At 36.8% G+C, this 16,827-nt stretch overlaps 1 protein-coding gene across 3 annotated transcripts in view; it reads right to left on the bottom strand.

Annotated features, from left to right (window-relative positions):
* TLL1 (tolloid like 1) overlaps positions 1-16,827 on the bottom strand; it is a 235,950-nt gene that overhangs the window by 176,405 nt on the left and 42,718 nt on the right. Inside the window, exon 2 of one of the 3 annotated variants that reach the window (XM_055276333.2) lies at positions 11,199-11,304. The exons of the other annotated variants lie outside the window; for them this stretch is intronic. Within the exon in view, the coding sequence (XP_055132308.1) occupies positions 11,199-11,220 (22 nt within the window). The 5' untranslated portion in view covers positions 11,221-11,304. The remainder of the gene's footprint in view (positions 1-11,198; positions 11,305-16,827) is intronic. 3 annotated transcript variants of the gene reach the window in all.

Raw genomic sequence — 16,827 nt, 5'->3', positions numbered from 1 at the left:
AACCTATGAAATAAATTACAAATGATATTTTATTAGTTGTTTTTCTTACCTATTATATTCTTCAACTTTATTTACAACAAAACACATAATCTATGAAAGAGAGATAACAATTATCCTACTTTAAATGGTTGCCGAAAAAAGAAATGTAAAAGTACTTAGAACAGTGCTTGACACTCAAGGAGCACTTTAGAAGCATTTGCTATTGTTATTGTTATTTATTCATTTCCCTAACACAATCAATAACATACTATTCAAGATCACTTTACGGTCACCATACTACATATATGCATATGTTTTTTTCTGGAGTGCTTATAAATCATAAGAAGTGTTTCTTTTGACATTATTTAAACAATTGCATTTTAAAAGAATTTCTCAAGTATTATAAAGCAAATACGATGAGAAAAATGTATTTGTTATCACTTTTTCAAAAGAAGAATTTCATTTGTCTAGGTGAATAATGACCCTGAGAGAACTGATCTCAACTGCAGAAATTCATTTTTGTTTTAAAAAGGTGTTTATTTAATGCAGGAGTCAGTAAACTTTCTCTGTAAAGAGCCAGATAGTACATATTTTATTGTAGTCTTTGTGGACCATAAATTCTCTGTGGGAGGTACTTCACTCTGCCTTTGTGGCACAAAAGCACAGTAAATTTTACTGTGTTTCAGTAACATTTTAGCTATCCCTGCTCTAAAACATGCAGTATATGATTATTCATTTAGAAAGCAAAATCTAACAGAATAAAAGAATGTAAGTTATCACATGTTATATAGTGAATAGTCTTTAAGAACTCAGAATACTTTAAATTCTCCTATATCATACTTAAGATTGATCATCCATTAATTGTTCATTATAACCCCTCTACTACTACCGCCAAAGGTCTATACACATACCAGATGAAAAAGTGGTGTCTGCTGTGCATTTATTTATACCTCCCCCTCCTCTCACCAGGCTAATAAAGCCAGCTGAGCTCCAGTGATTTCTGGGAGAATGCACCCAGACCTTGATTTCTGAACATTCCCCCTTAGCTCAATCCAGATTAAAAAGTATGGGCTTAACTTAGTGGCCAAATCAGTAAAGCTGTACTGACTCAACTCCAGCCAAGTCTGCTCTTTCTGGGATATTTATTAGGTTAAGTGAAGTTGTGACAAATTCATAGTGAGCAGTGAGTTAATCATGAATTTTAGTTTCTGGTGGGGAAAAAAAAAGAGTTTGCCAAATGTCAGACTACTTCAAACTTAATCATATAAACAAGGAATGAGCTGATATCAAGAGTGGAAAAATACTTTGTATGATAGAACCTTTTTCTTTTCACATAGTCTGCAGACGTTAATTCAGAAGTCCTGAGCAACAAACAGCAGGTATTATTAGATTGATGTCTAGAAAGAATCTCAGACATTAAGGTATAATGTGTCACAAAAAGTCATCTGCTAGGCTGGAAACAGAAGTCAGCTTTCCTGAACTTTCTTTAAGTCACAGTGATATCTACTACAAAACTTCTTTTTATATCTGGATATTTCTAAAGGAAACCAACAGAGCTATTCCACTTAAACTCCCTTCTCCTGAGAAAAGTCAGATTTGCTGAGGGAAAACTCAGGCAAAATTTATCTACTTTTTTTTTTTTTTTTTGAGATGGAGTCTTGCTTTGTCACCAGGCTGGAGTGCAGTGGCACGATCTTGGCTCACTGCAACCTCCACCTCCCGGGTTCAAGCGATTCTCCTGCCTCAGCCTCCTGAGCAGCTGGGATTACAGGCATGTGCCACCACACCCGGCTACTTTTCTTTGTATTTTCAGTAGATACGAGGTTTCATCATGGTGGCCAGGATGGTCTCAATCTCTTGACCTCGTGATCTGTCCACCTTGGGCTCCCTCTACTTCTTTAAACAATAGAAAGATGAGTTTCCCTCAGAATACACCATTTCCTTTTGTGACATTCTCTAAGCTGACTTTCATGGCTACCAAAGAAAATCGTGTTGGTGGCTTAGTTCACACTAAGAACCTCTTGTTAGACAATGCTGAGCAGCATTTGATTGCCTGAAGCCAAAGATTAGTGCTGCCTGTCATCAGATTGTGCCAGAAGTCTTGGCACTATTTCTGCCATCAACTTCTCCACTTAGTGTAGAAGGGCTCAATGGGATGGCCCGACACTTGCTTCTCCTGAGTTTGTGAATTAAATCAGCATTTTTAATTACCCAAATCCACTGCCCCAAGGGGGCTGTTAAAATTCAAAAGTACTTCAAGAGAATTTGATGAGGAAAAAAAATCAGTCACTTTTTAAAAAATTGGATTTGTTGTACTTGAACTTGTCTGCATCACAAGTCCCAGTATAAACAATGAGGCACAAGTTAAGACAAGCAAAGTAGGAGAATGAAGTCTGAAGGAATCTCGGGACTGTAACTGAGGTTGTTTGTGCTTGTGATGCGCACACTCTAGAGGAGTGAACGGCTAAAGTCTAAGAGCAATGGCCAGATGGAAATATTTAATTTTCCTGGCTTTAGATTCTTTTGGAAATTTTTGATATGTTAAAGCAATACAAAAAGAATATTTTTATTCAGTGATCTTCATGTTCCAGACATACAGAAGCTTTCAACATTCCAGAACATCCCAGGGCTTTTTGTAATTCTAAGCTTTTGCTTTTGCTGTTCCTTTTACCTGAAATGCTCTTCCTCCTTTTCTCCTGGAAAATCCCTACTCTCCTCCAATAGCCAATTCAAATTCCATCCTCTCTCAGAGGACTTAACCCAACTCTCCTATAGAGAGTGGCTTTCCTACCCTGTTCTACTGTAGAACTTTCATTAGAACTATTATAACAGTGTATGGTTACTTCTGTTTACATGCCTGCCGTCTCCCCAACTAGATTCAGGCATTTAGAAATCAGGAACTATGTCTTCTGTAACATATGAATCTTAGAACACATTGTTTGACAAAATGGGTGCTCAAGTCCAGTTGAGTCAACGATTTCACCAAGTTAGTTTGAATTTGTTGCTGTAAAAGAAACCTTAGATCTCATTTAATTCTGATTTTTAGAAACAAAGAAATGAAAGCATGAGTGACATGCCCAAGGTTATACAGTTACAATGCATGGCTTTCGACTCCCTTTCCACTCTGTGCAAAACCACACTCTGAGAAATCACTCTGAAAAGATTACATTTAGCATAAAGCAGAGAGACGCTTACTCATTTCCATACCAAGTGACACATACCTATTTAACTAAGAGGAAGGGAAAAAGAAAGGAAAGGAAGGAAAGGAAAAGGAGATAAAGAAGAAACCAAACTGAAAATACTCCTAGAACAAAGGGGTCTCAACCTCAGCCCTACTGTAATTTTGGACAAGATAATTCTTTGTCATGGAGGGATTTCCTTTGCAGAGTGGGTTATTTAGCCACACCTCTGGCCTCTACTCCCTAGATGCCAGCATCAACACACTCCACCCCCAAATGTGACAACCAAAAATGTCTCCAGACATTGCTTTATGTCCCCTGGAGGCAAAATTGCTCCTGGTTGGGAATAACTGCCCTAGATGAACAATCTTAGAGGAGATAATCTTCTACATTACTTCAAGCAAAGTAGCAATCAATTAGCATGTATGGCACACTGGCTTCAAACCAATACTCTCATATTAAGCATAGAAGCCAGAACCTGAAATGCTTAATCCTCTTACATTTTTATTAATCCGTTTTATTAAAAACAACGATGTTGTCACTTGGTCTATGGCTGCTAATGCAACAGCTAAAGGGAAAAAAAACTAACTAAAACTTCCAGTTCATAAAAAATTTAAACACATTTAACAAGTTCTAAAGGTAATCTTAATAATTTTTACTTTAGCTTGACTTTAAACTTACTTAACGTTCCTTGCTCGGTATTCAGCATAAGAACCACCAATTCAGTATTGCTACACAACATCGCTTAAGGAAATAAAATTACTAAGAGAGTAATTGAATGTCCTTAATTTGCTTTCAGTATGTATCTTCCAAAAACTATCTATTCTTTTATGGTATGTAAAGCTTTCTAATTGAGATTTTTATACATACTTGTGCATTTTAGGAATTTGGGATTTCCTCTCTTTAACCCTTAAAGTTGCTTCATAGTTTGCAGAGTTCTACTCTAGTTTCTAAATATGCAACATAACATCAAATTCACATTTCAGGACTGTAGGAACAAACATAAATAGTCAATGGCCAGAGCTAGTACTTTTTATTTTTGAAAAAGAAGCTGAGACTGTTTTTCGAAAAAAGGAGTAACATTAACCTAGGATATTTTATCCATCTAGTGCAATAAAACTTCATCATTACAAGTAGATACAGTCCAAAACCACCGTTGTTGAATTGCACAAACCAGGAGCTTCCATTACTGCAAAGTTAATGAAACGACAGAGTTGCTAGTAAAGCTAGCTGGCTGGGAATTCTTGGAGTCTGGCTTCTAGCTCCTGACTGGTATGGCACCACTGGGTAGCAACTGTCCACTCTGGCTTAAATATCAATAAACATGATACCTGGCACTAATGCCAGCTTTGATGTCCAAGATAGCAGCAGGGATACATGGAACTCGAGTGATTTTATCATCAGATTGTGCAAATTAGACCCAAAAGGTACTTAAGACAGAGGACTTGCCCCTCTGCCTTCTGCTGCCTGAGACAGAGTAGTATCCCATTTCCTATCTGCATCTACTTCTCTGTGGAATTCCTGTCCCCACAAGATAAGAACTTTTACCAGAGATAAGAACAAACTGAAAATCATACTATATCCAAATTCCAGTTTTCGTGCAAATTTTAACAGTCACTCACGTGTTTAAAATGCATTCAAGTATCCTGACTTCAAGTGTGACGTTTTTAACCCGAAATCTTCCCCATCCTAGTTTCTACCTCCTCTGTATTGTCTTAAAACTGTATGAATGTGTCAAAAAATAGACAGATGGACAGAAACATTATTTGGTATAGTACTTCTATTTCAATATATACTTCCCGAAATTTCAATCTTTCATTTAAATTGAATTGCTTTCCTAGCCCCAAATCTCATTAAATACCATAGAAACAATTCTTATACAGGTATACCTTGGAGATATTGCACGTTTGACTCCAGACCTCCGCAATAAAGTGAATGTCACCATAAAGTGAGTCACACCAACTTTTTTGTTTCCCAGTGCATATAAAAGTTATATTTATACTATGCTGTAGTCTGTTAAGTGTGCAATAGCATTATCTCTAAAAAAGTAATGTATATGCCTTAATCTAAAATTACTTTATTGCTAAAAATGGCTAACAGTCATTTGAGCCTTCAGTAAAGAGTAATCTTTTTGCTGGTGGAGGGTCCTGTATCAGCATTTATAGCTGCTGACTAATCAAAGTGGTGGTTGCTGAAGGTTGGGGTAGTTGTGACAATTTCCTAAAATAAGACATGGAATTTGTCACATCAATTGACTCTTTCACAAGGAATTTCTCTGTATCGTGCTGTTCTGTTTGGTAGCATTTTACCCACAATAGAACTTCTTTGAAACTTGAAGTCAATCTTCTCAAACCCTGCCACTGCTTTATCAAGTAAGTTTATGTAACATTCTAAGTTTTTTGTTGTCATGTCAACAATGCTCAAAGCGTCTTCACCTGGAGTATATTCTATCTCAAGAAACCCCTTTCTTTGCTCATCCATAAGAGACAACTCTTTAGCCACACAAGTTTTATCATGTGATCACAGCAAATCAATCACATCTTCAGGTTTTACTTCTAATTCTAATTCTCTAACTATTTCCATCACATCTGCAATTACTTCCTCCACTAAAAATCCTGAACCCCTCACAGTAATTCATATGAGTTGGAATCAACTTCTTCCAAATCCTGTTAATGTTGCTGTTTTGATCTAGTCCCATGAATCTCATTATTCATAATGGCATCTGGAATGGTGAATTCTTTTCAGAAGGTTTATGATTTACTTTGCTCAGACCCAAATCCATCAGAGGAATCACTATCTATGGCAACCATAGCCATACAAAATGTATTTCTTAACCAATAACACTTGAAAGCCAAAATTGCTCCTCTGTGAGATGTAGAGTGGATGTTGTGTTAGCAGGCGTGGAAACAACATTAATCTCCACGGACATTTCTTTCGGAACTCTTGAGTGACAAGGTACATTGCCAATGAGCAGTCATATTTTGAAAAGAATCTTTTTTTGGAGCAGTAGGTCTCCACAGTGGACTTAAATATTCAAAAAACCATGCTGTAAACAGGTGTTCTGTAATACAGGGTTTGTTGTTCTATATATAGAACACAGGCAGAGTAGATTTAGCATAATTCCTAAGGGCCTTAGAATTTTCAGAATGGTAAATAAGCGTTGGCTCTAACTTAAAGTCATCAGCTGCATTAGTTCCTAACAAAAGAGTCAGCCTGTCCTTTGAAGCTTCGAAGTCATGCATTGACTTCTCCTCTCTAACTATGAAAGTCCTAGATGGCATCTTCTTCCAATAAAAGGATGCTCCATCTACATTGAAAATCTGTTGCTTACTGTAGCCACCTTCATCAATGATCTTAGCTAGATTTTCTGAATAACTTGCTGCAGCGTCTACAAAAGCACTTTCTGCTTCACTTTGCACTTTTAGGTTATGGAGAAGGCCTCTTTCCTTAATCCTTCTGAGCTGACCTCTGCTAGCCTCCAACATTTCCTCTGCAGCTTCCTCACCTCACTCAGCCTTCACAGCCATGAATAGAGGTAGAGCCTTCTTCCGGATTAGGCTTTGGCTTAAGGGAATGTTGTGGTTGACTGATCTATCCAGACCACTTAAATTTTCTCCATATCAGAAATAAAGCTGTTTTGCTTTCTTACCATTCATGTGTTCACCAGAGTAGCACTTTTAATGTCCTTCAAGCACTTTTCCTTTGCATTCAAAACTTGGCTAACTCTGTGGCCCAAGAAGCCTCGCTCTTGGCCTATCTTGGCTTTGGACATACTATCCTCAGTCAGCTTTATCATTTCTAGCCTTTCATTGAAAGTGAGAGATGTGAGACTCTTGTTTTCACTTGAACATATAGAGGCCACTGTAGGGTTATTAACTGGCCTAATTTCAATATTGTTGTGTCTCATGGAATAGAAAGACCCAAGGAAATGGAGAGATACTAGAAAATGGTTGGTAAGTGGAACAGTCAGAAGACACACACAACATTGATAAAGTTCTCTGTCTTATATGGGCATGGTTCACGGTGCTCCAAAACAATTCCAAGAATAGCATCAAAGATCATCAATCCCAGATCACCATAACACATATAATAATGATGAAAAAGTCTGAAATATTGTGAGAATTACCAAAATGTGACACAGAGACATGAAGTGAGCTCATATTGTTAGAAAAATGGCATTGGCACAGGGTTGCCACAAACATTAAATTTTGTTAAAAAAAATGCAGTATCTGTGAAGCATCATAAAGCAAAGTGCAATAAAACCAGGAATACCAGCCGGGTGCAGTGGCTCACGCCTGTAATCCTAGCACTTTGGGAGGCCGAGGCAGGCAGATCACAAGGTCAGGAAATCGAGACCATCCTCACTAATACAGTGAAACCCCGTCTCTACTAAAAATACAAAAAAATTAGTGGAGTGTGGTGGCGGGCGCCTGTCCTAACTACTCAGGACAGGAGGCTGCGGCAGGAGAATGGCGTGAACCCGGGAGGCAGAGCTTGCAGTGATCCAAAATCGCACCACTGCACTCCAGCCTGGGCGACAGAGCAAGACTCCATCTCAAAACAAAACAAAACAAAACAAAAAACAGGTATACCTATATTTCCGATGCACTTCCCTATTTATATCATATTGCTACAACATTACATTTTTTAAACTTTGAATAATTGACAGATAAAATGTTGATAATCTCTTACTTACAAAAGCCAGCAGTGTCTGATTATTGACTAAGACTGAAAAAAATTTTGCTGTGGTTTGAAGACTTGATGATTTATAAAGCACCATCATTTTTAGGGAAAAAAAAATCACATTTTCCCTAGGGAGTACTGCATATGATTGTACTGTTTATTTAAGTGCAGAAGTTCCTGGGTGGCATGAGAGGCCTAAACTCAGCCCAATTTCAATGCCAAGCCAAACTGAAAAGTGGTTTATAATTCTTTGGCTCAGAAGGGGCACTTTTTTTGTAATGTTTCCAAGACAAGTACAAGCCAGCTAATGATATCCCTACTTGAGAGGCAGAAGTACACTACAGCAGCTCAGTAACCACTCAAATGCAGAAACCAGGTAAATGAAGAAATCTCAAGGAATCAGAGACTGATTTTCCCAAATCCTGTGCTGGCTACCAGATAGTAACGCTCAGTAAGATTAGGCTCTATCTAAATATCATAGTCCAAAATTTCCAGTGTTTACATACATATAAATTCTGAGAATCATAAGCTAATGCTCAAAAATAGCCCAAATTTCTGAATATTCTGTTTTTAACTTTTATGTTTTTCTCAAATACTAGTCTCTTTTCACAGTAGGAAAAATTTGAGAATTCAAAGTGGCACATTAATCTTCTTTGAGTTGATATTACTTACGATTGATATGCCTGAAGAAAAATATTTCTGAGATTTTACAGTGTCTTGTAAAGACTTGTAAGTCTGAATAAATCATTCTAAAATTTTGGAGTAGGGAGGGGAACAGAAAGCAAGTAAGCAAAGGAAGAAGAAAGAGACATGGGAAGAAAGGCAGGGAAGAAAAGGGATAATTATATTAAAGAAACTAAGGAAGAAGAATAATAGAGAAGAAGCAACCCCAATTTTCTGCCTTAGGGTAATAACAGGATGGCAAACCATAGCTATGGAAATATTGAGCTTTCTAAACCACTCTTTCAACTAGAGGTTTCAAAAACAACCAACTAATAACAAAGAATCATAGCAAGTATTTGATGCTAACAAGTTTCAATAGTTTCAAAACAGATATTCCTCTTAAGTTTATGCTGTTTAAACTATGAATGCCAGAATAAATGAGTCCTTACCTTCTGTTACCCATTCACTTCTGGCTTTTTCTCCCTTCCCAGTGTTCTTGGCATAGGTCAACTGGGGAGCACTGATTCCCTGGGTTCCAGAGCCCTAGTCAGCTTTTCTGAAATAAGCCCTGAAAAGCTAGAGCAATCCTGGTAAAATCAGTTTTCTTTTCTTTCTCTCTCATCCAAGTCTTCCCCTCATCTCCCAACCTAAAATTCACCTTTGCTGTTTTCATTATATAATTCAGGTTTCTCTGTATTTCTTCTCATGCTGTGTTTCCTTTCCTTTGTATGCATTACTTTTCTACGTTTCTGCTCTGAGTTACTTTATTCTAAACATGCAGTGATGCAATGTTTAAACTTTAAAAAAAAAATTGTAAATGGTATGACAGATACAGCTAAAGAGTTTCAAACCACAGAACAGTCTCAGCTGAAGTGTGACTCTACACACCTGTCAACACTACCTGTAGTTTTATCACTCCTTGGGGACCAAACACTGCTTTTCCTGTTTCTGGTCCAGCGCCTTAGAACGTCACCTTGTCTAACTATAAGACGTCAAGGAAGGGGTGTCAAAAATACCTTATACAAAATCTGCCAGAATAACTAAGTGATATAACACTTGGAAAGAAGGGTCCCAGGGTATAAAGCTTATGGTCAGGAGATAAACAGAAAAATCTTTTCAACTTTGGAAGAAACGGTGTTGAGAAAGAAAGAGAAGGAAGGAGAAGTTAAAGAAAGGGAGACAGGGAACTAAAAAAAACGGTTTGATTCCAGAATATGCCATGGTAACTGAAGCTATTTTGCATTTTGATGTTGCTGTGCCATGCATTTTAGCCCATTCTATATTAATTACTTTGTTTCTTGCTTTAGCCAAAATACACATATAAAAAAGACAACCATCTCTAAGGTTGTCGGATAAAATATCCTGATTTTTGTAAAAGTATTGTTCTAAATGCTGCATCCAAAAGAATAATGAATTTTATATAGCTTGTTATGCTTAGCAAGGCACTTTCGCATATGCCATATGTTGTCTCATTTGGGACCCGTAACAACCCAGGAGGGTAGGCAGGACAGGTTATCAGGTCTGATGCTGAGAGAACTTAAATGACACTGTAGTAAACAGGGGAGTCTGAACTTAGAGTATACCTGAAGCTTTTGAACTATATGTTCCACGCTCTTCCCAATACATGTGATTTTAATGTGTTACAGGATAGACACAATTAAGGAAAGTACTATTTGTAAAACATTTGTTTGTGTAATATTTGTTGCTCAAATTTATCTAAGTTAGATCTAAGCCATGAAAAAGGAAAAAAATAAGCTAATTTGAACCTTTACTTATTGTAGACCTTCGCTTTCCCTCCTATTCAAATTATTATAATTTTATGCAAAATGTTCTAAAGTTGAACTGTACTAGATAAATGATCTTCACATGATCTCCAAACACCATTACCATATAACTTATAAACAAAAAGAGTATTTGAAAAGAGATTTAGATCCTCAGGATTTGATGAGAATGAAACTTGATGGGATTGTAATATTTTCTATTCTTTCATCACTTTCCCATCTATCTCGGTTTTTAATGAAAATTCCATCTTAATACAAGCATCAAATTAGGTTGCCTTATAGGAGAAACCTAATCCTATTCCCCTATAATTTCTCACAAATAAACATTATTTCTACCATTTCTATTGTCCATTTGTGTACATGGCGAGCATTTTCTGATACAATTTACTGAACTGTTACTTTTGAGAGTTATCACGATTGGGAGTTGCTGAAGCAACATCATTGAAATGGTATAAAGCTGTATTAACCAACAATGCTCAACAATTCTCTAACTCTAGCAAAATTAAAACTATTCTCAAAGTTATAAATGTTTCACCTTTGCCCACATATGCATTTCTACCTGACAAATAAAGCTCTCTACTTAGCTCTAAAGTCCAAGAAATTTTTAAATTAGACTTTCTAAGTTTTCTCTTAATTGATGCCAACGTGCAAAGCAACTCCAATGTCCTCAAAGTAGTATTGTCATGGAATTGAAAATATCAATGGCTAACTCTAGGGAAATGATGCTTTTCACAGGAGACGCATGGCATTTATTACTTGAGAAACACTTCTGAAGTTTTATTTTAGACCAATGGCAGTATTTTGGGGTGTGATGCTGACATAAAACACATTGGAAATAGCTATTTATATGGCTGACTTCATACAGACCTCGATCACTGAAGGGATTTAGCCCCCAAATTAGGAAGTCACTTACATCGACTCTGACCTCCCCTCATGAGAAGTCCAGGTGCCTCTTCTTGAACTTCAAGGGCTCGGGCAGCCCAGGCATTGCCCCAACACTGCTTAGAGCAGTGGTCAGTCTGGAAGTAAAGAAGCACAGTAGTATCCCAGAGTGAGTGTTTTAAACAAGGCCTGCAAGAGGCACTAATACTGCATCCACGTCTGGCCACATGCCATTTCAGACTACAACATTATCCCGCCACAGCAAGAAATGGGGAGGAAAGCCTAGAACAAGCTGTATTTATCCAAAGAATGTATCATAAGTGAGTTACAAACACATTTCTCCATATTGCCATTCATTGGGAGGTTAGCCTTGATGGCGTGATATTACAACTCCATATTCCAAATAATTATGGAATACACAGAAAGTCAGTTAATTATATATATACGATATGAAATAACAACAAAATTGTAATAATATCATAAAATAGGTAAAATTATTTTAATTAAGTAATTAAGTTCCAATTACAAAATAATATTGATTTTTGTTTATTATTCTTTTTTTTTTTTTGAGGCAGGGTCTCATTCTGTCAGCCAGGCTGGAGTGCAGTGGTGTGATCACCACTCACTGCAGCTTTGACCTCCCAGGCTGAAGTGATCCTCCTGCTTCAGCCTCCCAAGTAGTTGGGACTACAGGTGCACACCAACACACCTGGATAATTTGTTATTATTTTTGTAGAGGTGGGGTCTCCCTACGTTGCCCAGGCTAGTCTCAAACTCCTGGGCTCCAGTGATCCTCCTCCCTTGGTCTTCCAAACTGCTGGGATTACAGGTGTGAGCCACCATGCCTGGCCGATTCTTCCATCTTTTCAAAAAACCTAATATATGCCCGAAACTAAAACTATTCGATTACACATATATTCCCTTATTACTGAATAAAGTACAATATAATTTAATTAATACATAGTGCATAAGATTTAGAGTAACCAACTAGAAATGCCACAGGGTTTTCTCCTGACCACAGAAGAACTCTATTTATAGAACAGTTTGACTAATCCAATTGAGGTACACTGGAGCTACGCCAGGGTCTTCATTTACTCTCCGGTGTTTCAGGAAATGCCAATGGGTGAGTCATCTGGGGTCATTCACCAAAACCAGGCTTAGCTACAGGTGTAGCTCCTACCCCAATGGTTTTGGGGACCCTCACAAACTCAAAATAAAAAACACAAACTGGAGGAAATGAAAACGAAAGCATCACGGGAGAGGGGAGAAACCACTGTGTAAGAGGATACCAAGATGCTCTTTCAATTCTAAAGATAAATAGCTCTATGACTTTACCAAGATTTAGAGCAGTGATCTGTTTCCTCTTGAAACAGTGGCAAAGAAAAAAAAAGCCCAGAAAATGTTTTTTATAATCGATATCATGGTAGGATCACCAGATGAGCTTTTAAAAACTAGGAATATTCAGGACCCCTCACAGAGATTCTAATTTCATGCATCTGGGATACAACCTACATATTAGTATTTTTAAGACTCCCCCAAATAATTTTAATGTGCAGCAAGTGTTAAAAACCACAAATCTGAAATTCCAAATGAGCTCAAAGCATCTTCCTTGACTCCAGAGATTCTTAGCCTGTAAGTGTTCTATGACTGTGTGCCTCCAAATTCTATGATGCTGTACCTTAAGCTCATTCTGTCACCCTTAAATCTAAGAAGTATCACATTATTTTAAAAAAGGATTTCAAATGATGGACCAAAAACAGCATTACACAACTACTGAACTGTAATAAATATAACCTTGACAATTTTTCCTTCAAATGGTATACTATTATCTTACATGTATATTACTTATTATACTATCATCTTATGCATGTGTATATGTATGCTGTGGTGGATAAGATATGTATCCAATAATCTTCCAACTAAAATTTCTATTTGTCTAAAATTACATCTTCAAATAACACCAATATTTTGATCAACTTAATAAGAAAAAGTAGCATCTTTGCACTGCAATTTTTTAAAGTTACTCTAATGATAAAAAATTTAATTACTCACTAATTTGGCCTTATACATTTCTCACATTTTGAGTTATGCAAGGCTACAATTCTATAATTCTTACATTTTGGATTCTAGGGAGGAAACTGAAAAGCAGTAATCAATGCCAAAATTTAAGAAGGCCAAAAGAGTCATTTAAAGGACAACAGAATTGGGAAATAAATACGCCCAATCTTAACTAAAATGTGCTTTGTAGATTACTCACGCTTTGGGGCAAACAACTGTAAGAGTGAACACTGCACAGCAAGATGTAAATCCTGTAAATACGCAGAAGCACAATCCCATGTAGAGATGAGGATCAACGATAAATAAAAATAAGATAATAAAATAAAATCTAAAAATATAAGTAGATGTTATAAGTACAAATATAATATGACAAAGATATGTCATTCACTAGCAAAGTCTAAGTTTACTACTAATAAAAGTTACACCTGATACCTATTAAATACTAAGAGCCATAAGATACTAGTATTATTCCCATTTTATACCCTAGGAAAAAAGGCTCAAAGAAGTTTAGTAACTTCCCCATGTTCTCACATCTGGAAATACCATAACCAGAATTCAAACCTAAGGCAGGCTTGACTCCAGAGATTCTTACCCTGTAAGTGTTCTAGAACAGTACAAGAGTAATGGAGAAATCACTTTTAGGTTGTCCTTTACCCTGACATGCTAGTCAAACACTAGAAGCAAGGCCATTTTTTTTTAAATTTCAGAAAAGACATCAAAATAATCTATAGAACGTTCATAGACCTTTTCTAAGATGTTACCTTCATTTCTGTACTTTCAAAGGAAAATATTCATCATAAAATACCATGCATTTATGTACTTCTGAATTGAAAACAATGAAAATTTAAGCCATAAATACTATATAATATAGAAATTCACAATAAACTCTAATGTATTAAACTACAAGAAGCACAAAAATTGCCTCAATGTTACCAGAATAAAAATTAACAAGTGGGCATGAGAAGATAGCATCATGAAAGTAAGAGTTCCAATAATCCTGCAAAATGCCTTTTTTCATCATTAATAATACTATTATTTCATCAAAAATACATGGTTTTTCTGGCATTCATGCAAAAATTCTTGGGCAAATGCTCAAATCGGAACGTATAGACAGGCAGCAGAACCAGTTCTCTGAAGATTTTTTGGTACGTGGTCCTACTCTGCCAATGATTTAATCATATTCTCCCTGAGCATCACTTTCCTTATTTACAGAAATGAGAGGGCTAAACTAGATTGGTGAGTTTTTTCCCATATAATATTTTAAGAAAGTTTTCAATCTTGCAGCAAAGCTGAAAGAATCATACAATAAGCACCCCTACATATATCCTTTACCTACCTTCTACCATTACTATGTTACTATACTTGCTTCATTGTGTATCCACCTTATATCCATCCATCAATGCACCTTATTTCTGGTTCATTTCAAAGTAATTCACAGACGCTGATGCACACCTCCCCCTAAATATTTCAGCGTGCCGTAATTGAGCTCAGTAATTTTTTCATCTTTTTACATAAAATTTACAAATCTTAAGTGTGCACTCAATTAGTTTTAATAAATGCATGCACCCAATGCCTGTCAAAATATAAAATACTGTATTAGTGTGTTTTAAAATATGTTTTCTAAGTAGCAAAGACCAAGATATAAAACAGGTATAAGCAAAATGGCTTTATAAGAAATAAGTAAGAGTGAAGATCTTCACCCTTGGTGGGTCCCTCTACCCTACCTCAGGGGTTCCAAGAGCTCGCAGTTCTTCAAAAGGGTGAAAATCATCTGATCAGATGCTCTCAAAGATCCCTTCCAGCTCTCTGTGGAAATGCCTCTGACCACAGATGAAAGTAATTAAACCACTCTGCCTTTCACCAAACATGAAACAAGGCCAACTTCTCAAAGCTTGCAAGTTTCACTGGTAAGTTATAATTGGTTTAATTATTTGTTTATTATGCTTAAGGCAACCCCGGGTTTGCATCTTGGATAGTCATCTTTTTTTAAGTGATTTTGAATGGTAATTAATATTTTTCTATACTAGGGCCAAGCTCTAGTCACAAACTGGAATGAGTTTTCATACATTATGGCCAGTTACCAAATACAATACTACTATGGGTTGGTATTTACAGTGAAGAGTGGAGTTTTCTATACATAGAGGAATTACAATTCCTGCTGAGATCAATCAGTCTTGGGAGCATGCACGCTCCCTCTGTCTCTCTGACCTTAACATAAGCTGTACCCTTTGAATAAACAAAGCCCCTCCAGGGAAATGTGAGAGGCAAGGCCTGCTCCTCCCTCACGTGTAACTTTAGGCAAGTCTCCCAGCTATCTTGGGCCTCAGTTTTCTGGTTGGTAACACTGAGGGAGGGGTGACTAAATAATCCTCGGCATTAATAACTTCAATTATATGAACAGTGAACACAAAATTCACTTCAAAAAAGCCAGCTTCCTGCAGACAATTAAGTACCTGGAAAAGAAAGCTATAAACCTAAAATTCATCACATCACTCAATCGTCATAAACATTCAGTCCTAACCACAGATTTGACTCAGACTGCAGGAAGACTTAATCCTGTTCTCAGTATTTATGGAGATCTTTTAAATAGCTGATTCTTGTTTCTCCGATACAAAAGTCTCTTTTTTTTTTTCCCAGACTATCTTCCTTAAAAAGAATTCCAGTTTGAGCTATTAGTATTTAATGAATTTTCTAGAACTTCAAAAAGGCCAATATTACTTATAACATAGTACATATGTATGAAACGGAGCCCAATCAATGATGAGCTCTCCTCTGTACTTCTTGTTATTTATGTTTTAGCCAGTCTATTGATCATCAATAATGCCTATGATAAAGGTAATATAAAAAGACACACTCCATGGGTAACTCAAGTCAATCAGAATTAGTAAACTGGGGAGACAATTCCAGTGGGAAGAGTTTGAACCATGAGCATATTCATTGCTCAGGACTGTTGACAGACAATTCTCCATGGATCTCTTGGGTTTCTGCACATCTTGTCAGTAGAAGTAATGATCTGATGTCCTTTGTTCTAGATTATATTTTTAAACATTTTTGTGTAGAGACAAACTAGCCAGATACAGCAGACGGCAGATTTGTTTGCTGATTAGTGTAACATCTCTCTCTGGGGGAAATCTTGGACAGGTTTGCTTCCAACCTATTATAAAAGAGTTCCCTAAGTTCGGGGTCCTCAGTTGTGACAAGGGTCCTCTGCATTCACAGTATCCACCTTCCCACTCCATGTCACCCCCAAGGGACTTAGGGTGCAAGAGGAACTCATCACAGAAATGAATTTCATACCGTTTGCTATGCTAGACATAATAAAAGTCTTTATCTCTGAAGAAAGAGCTACTGTAAGCATCTGTGAAATTGTGGCAGCCTAACAAGTTAAGTGTCACAGTTCTTCACAAGGACATTGTCATTATCCGTGCTTGCTATCTCGGTGCAATCTCTGTTGATCTGAAGAATCATTCAGTCTTTCAGGTAACACTGAACTGGCTTAAACATCATGCCTCTACATAACTTTCCTGACAGACAAATTGCAGTTCATAGAATCAAACAATTATTAATGTTTATTTAGAAAACAAATTCTGGGGAAAAAATAG

This window comes from Symphalangus syndactylus, chromosome 4 (genome assembly GCF_028878055.3).
Source record: "Symphalangus syndactylus isolate Jambi chromosome 4, NHGRI_mSymSyn1-v2.1_pri, whole genome shotgun sequence".
NCBI lineage: Eukaryota > Metazoa > Chordata > Mammalia > Primates > Hylobatidae > Symphalangus > Symphalangus syndactylus.
The sequence above is the reverse complement of the archived record's forward strand: the minus strand, read 5'-3'. Positions and strand labels throughout refer to the sequence as shown.